Source organism: Silurus aristotelis, assembly GCF_946808225.1.
Source record: "Silurus aristotelis genome assembly, chromosome: 18".
In the NCBI taxonomy this organism is placed as follows: domain Eukaryota; kingdom Metazoa; phylum Chordata; class Actinopteri; order Siluriformes; family Siluridae; genus Silurus; species Silurus aristotelis.
The window spans coordinates 228,767-233,766 of record NC_139591.1 but is presented as its reverse complement, the minus strand read 5'-3'; the positions used below and the strand labels follow the sequence as shown (position 1 = coordinate 233,766).

General features: G+C 42.9%; 1 protein-coding gene across 1 annotated transcript in view; it reads left to right on the top strand.

The window, feature by feature from the left end:
* Window positions 1-5,000, top strand: part of adgrg4b (adhesion G protein-coupled receptor G4b) — a 20,110-nt gene that overhangs the window by 4,700 nt on the left and 10,410 nt on the right. Inside the window, exons 2-12 of the mRNA XM_083567793.1 lie at window positions 1-24; window positions 1,055-1,690; window positions 2,216-2,310; window positions 2,394-2,455; window positions 2,653-2,683; window positions 2,778-2,815; window positions 2,916-3,067; window positions 3,453-3,554; window positions 3,676-3,752; window positions 3,848-3,924; window positions 3,999-4,026. The exon at window positions 1-24 is cut by the window's left edge and continues 45 nt beyond it. Coding sequence (XP_083423919.1) covers window positions 1-24; window positions 1,055-1,690; window positions 2,216-2,310; window positions 2,394-2,455; window positions 2,653-2,683; window positions 2,778-2,815; window positions 2,916-3,067; window positions 3,453-3,554; window positions 3,676-3,752; window positions 3,848-3,924; window positions 3,999-4,026 — 1,322 coding nt within the window. The remainder of the gene's footprint in view (window positions 25-1,054; window positions 1,691-2,215; window positions 2,311-2,393; window positions 2,456-2,652; window positions 2,684-2,777; window positions 2,816-2,915; window positions 3,068-3,452; window positions 3,555-3,675; window positions 3,753-3,847; window positions 3,925-3,998; window positions 4,027-5,000) is intronic.

The window sequence follows — 5,000 nt, the reverse complement described above, 5'->3', positions numbered from 1 at the left end:
ACGTTGCAAGTGAAAAGGATACAGGTATTGTATTAAATTACATTTTATTTTATTTTATTTAACTTTTTTATTTTATTTAATTTAACGTGTGATTTTTTTTTACTGTTTTCTAACAAAATAACACAAATATGAATGTTTGTTTTATTTCTGGATTTTTGACTCTTCACAATAATGCTGAGTTTTTTTTACAATTTTAATTTTGATTTTGTAAAAATGTTTAAAATATAGATTTTAATCTTTTTTTATCTTTTTCATGGGTAAATTTTCTACACGAAACATTGGAAATTATTAAATATACCACTGAGAAAAATAAATATAAATACGTATATTATATACAATTATCTAATATTCCTAACAGTTATATCTAAAAATTATGAATTTGTATTATATATACTGTATAAAATGAGTATATATATAATTCATATATAGAAATGAAAGATGATGATGCTGGTCCTCTCGCAGCTCTATGCTTCTCCTGTTTCTTGCTGGTGTGTGGAGATATCAGAAGTTGTTGATGGTTAACCACTTTCATGGCTTAATGTGGATACAAAGCCTGGAATTTCCTCTTACCCACAATTCCCAGCACACACTTCCTGTTATTAAAGCCAGCATTACTGTAGTGTGGACTGCAGGAATAATGTTCACATCAGATACACTCTCAACCTGGAATCATCAGGAAAAACTGTGGGGCTCACAGTGGTGCAGAGTGGAGTTAGAGGTGAAGGAGATAGAGGTTGAAGGTGGAGGTGGAAGTGGATAAAGTAAATGAGGAGGAGATGGAGGTGGACATGGAAGTAGAGGAGGTGGAGGTTGGCAGTGGAGAAGATGAAGGTGTAGGAGGTGTTTGAAGGTGAAGCTGGAGGTGGAAGGAGAAGTGGTGTTTAGATGTTGGTGTGTGTATGTGAAGGGTTATAAAGTGTGATTGATATGATAATGATGATAATGATGATGTTGATGATGGTGATGATAATGAGGAAGGTGATGATGATGATGATGATGTTGGTGATGGTAATGATGATGATGATGATTCTGTCTAATCTGTCTGTAATGTTAGAGATATTATGGGGGAAGAAGGTGATCCTCAAGCACACAAACTGCCAGTTCTGGTCTCTGAAGCCAAATGTGTCATTGCCATCTCTGTCTGAGTTCACGGTGTGTGTGAAGGTGCAGAGGAGCATCAACAGCTCGGCATGGAGCGCCTTCACCTACCTACACCCCGACTACAATCAGATGGAGTTGGGGTTCGGGGGGCGTGCGCTGCAGCTACAGGTGCGGTTGTTCGGGTGGAGCTGGGTGACTCAGGACACACTCACCCTGGGTCACTGGCACTCCATCTGCATCACATGGTCCTGCTCCACCCGTCACCTCACGCTCCTCATCAACGGCACCGCAACAGAGCTAAAGAAGGATGTGCGGGAACCGGGCAGAGAGGGCGGGGCGTGCGGGCTGGTGGGCGGAGGCTCGCTCACTCTCGGGGCTGCACATTATTATGTAGGAGATAAAATGGAGGTGGAGAGCGGCACCAACCTGCAAGGCAACGTGACCATGTTCAGGGTGTGGGGCAGAGCACGCAGCCAGCACGAGATCGCCACCAATAACTGCACCGACGGTGACGTCATGCCCTGGCACGGCCGGGTGTGGCTCTTTAGGTCTCCCTGCACACCTGTAATGGACCAAACAGTCATGTGCGGTAAACACTCACACACACACTCACGCACACACACACACGCACACACATACACACACACACACACTCACACACGCACGCACTCACACACACACACACGCACACACAAACCTCTCCTCTTGCACTACAAATATATTAATAAAATGCATGAACTAATGAATAAGTAGTAAATTAAATGCGATGTTGGTATGAACATCATCACTACATCCAGGAGGAACAGGACTGTGTTGTGTGAATGTGTGTGATTGTGTGTGATTGTGTTGTGTGATTGTGTGTGATCGTGTTGTGTGATTGTGTGTGATCGTGTTGTGTGATTGTGTTGTGTGATTGTGTGTGATCATGTTGTGTGATTGTGTGTGATTGTGTTGTGTGATTGTGTGTGATTGTGTTGTGTGATTGTGTGTGATTGTGTTGTGTGATTGTGTGTGATTGTGTTGTGTGATTGTGTGTGATTGTGTTGTGTGATTGTGTTGTGTGATTGTGTGTGATCATGTTGTGTGATTGTGTGTGATTGTGTGTTTGTTTCAGAATGGTCTCTGTATGAGGTGAAAGTTCTTCTCCTCGTCCTCGACTATGAGAAACCCAACTGTACTTCCGAGGTTAAAAACATCACACAAACCTGGGTAAGAGCTGTGTGTGTGTGTGTGTGTGTGTGTGTGTGTGTGCACGTTATTTATGACTAAGGTTTTGTTTTTTTGTGTCTCAGTTGAGGGAGGTGCTCCCTGTAAATATTTACGTACAAGATGTTTTTGTGTTTCAAGCAAGAAGGTGAGAAAATTCTACACAATCTGCACATTTATATTCTCTCTAATGTGTGAGTTTGTGTGTGTGTGTGTGTGTGTGTGTGTGTGTGTGTGTGTGTGTGTGTGTGTGTGTGTGTGTGTAAAGCTAAATGGAATGGAAGTAGATGTTTTTAACTGAAATTGATTATTGTTGTTGTTGTTATATGTGTGGACGTTGTGTAGTTTGGTGCATGTGTACACAGGAAACAGAACAGTGAGTAAACACACACTTACTGCTAAAACTGTAATATGTCTCATAAACACACTGATGCTCTCCTCATCCTCATCCTCATCTTCATCATTAACAGGGTGCAGTGGATCAGAGGCACAGCCCAAACACACAGAGGTAATCTGTCTATAGAGTTTATAGATGTGATGATGATGATGAAGATGAAGATAATGATGATAAAGGTGATGATGTTACAGAAGGTGTTATGGTGCGACAGGTACGAGGTTGTTGCTCATCTGAACGTGATTCCATGTAAGGAAGTGGGAGAAATCCAGAAACAGGTGGTGAACATTCTCAAACTCGGACACAGCTCATCTCTGGGTTATAAGCTGCTCATAGATGAGGAGTATGTTCACATTTACCCTACAGGTGACACACACACACACACACACACACACACACACACACACACACACACACACACACACAGAGTCTGTAGAGTCATTTTCATTCCTTCTCCGCTCGGCACATGGAGGCAGCAGACAGGTGTGCAGGACAGAAATTATGTGTTGTTTGTGTAACAATTATCAATTTGTATATAAATAAAAATTCAGATTCACAAACCAGATCAAATGATTTATGAAAAAGATTTGGTTGCTGCTTCCAGCTGGGAGAGGAACTGAACCTTCTTACAGACGGCTAAAGAAACTCACCATAACGGAAGTGAAGAAGGGAAAGGATTTGAACACAGATTTTTATGTTCGCTGTGTTTGTGTGTTTATTGTTGTATATTTATTATAAATGTGTTTTATAGACTCACACACGGCTCCCTATTCAACACCAGAGACAAGTATCACAGTTCCAGCCACGCCCAACACCACACCTGCTACAGAGACTCCACCCACTCAGGCCACAGGTGCACAGTGCACTCAGTGTGAACAATAACAAATCACATGACCCATCCTGATTATTACTCTAATGTGTGTGTGTGTGTGTGTGTGTGTGTGTGTGTGTGTGTGTGTGTGTGTGTTTTACAGACACTTTTTTTAAAGTAAGCGTAAACGTGACCATCACAGGATCACAGCAGGATCCAGAAAACACCCTTCAGTCCTGGGTGAGAAATAATCCACACAACACTTCACTTACGTCTCAGTGTTAAAATACACAGTGCGTGTCTGTGTGTCTGTGTGTCTGTGTTTGTGTGTACAGCTCCATGAAACTCTCTCTCGTGAAGGAATGTTGGTGCTGAACTTCAGGTTGACGTCTCCACGCTCAGGGGGTCGAAGGTCAGCGGTGGTTCTTCTTAAATCTCTTCTTACTCGATACTGAGAGAAATTTATTGCCCATATTTATTTTACAGCCTGGATGAGAGCAGCAGCATGGGAGAGGTACAGCTTTACTCCTTCTCCTCCTCCTCCTCCTCCTCCTCCTCCTCCATCACATACACTTTACTTACACTCCTCCTTTTCCTTTATTACATACACTCCTCCTCCTCTTCCATCACATACACTCCACCATCACATCACTCGCTCTCTCTTATACTCCTTTACATATACTCCTCCTCCATCACTTACACTCCTCCTCCTCCTTTACATATACTCCTCCTCCATCACTTACACTCCTCCTCCTCCTTTACATATACTCCTCCTCCAGCACATACACTTCTCCTCCTCATCCTTCACATATACTCCTCTTGCTCCTACTCCATCACTTACACTCCTCCACCTGCTCTATCACATATACTCCTCCTCCGTCAAATACCATCCTCCTCCTCCTTAATTACATATATTCCTCTTCCTCCTCCTGCTCCATCTCATATACTCCTCCTCCTCCTCCTTCATCACTTACACTCCTCCTCCTGCTCTATCACATATACTCCTCCTCCTCCTCCTCCTTCATCACTTACACTCCTCCTCCTGCTCTATCACATATACTCCTCCTCCTCCTCCTCCATCAAATACCATCCTCCTCCTCCTTAATTACATATATTCCTCTACCTCCTCCTGCTCCATCACATATACTCCTCCTCCTCCTCCTTCATCACTTACACTCCTCCTCCTGCTCTATCACATATACTCTTCCTCCTTCTCCATCAAATACACTCCTCCTTAATTACATATATTCCTCTTCCTCCTCCTGCTCCATCACATATACTTCTCCTCCTCCTCCTTCATCACTTACTCTCTCCTCCTGCTCCATAACATATACTCCTCCTCCTCCTTTATTACTTACAATCCTCCTCCTCCTTAATTACATATATTCCTCTTCCTCCTCCTCTATCACATACACTCCCCCTCCTCCTCCTCATTTACATATACTCCTCCTCCTCAATTACTTACACTCCTCCTTCTCCTTCATCACA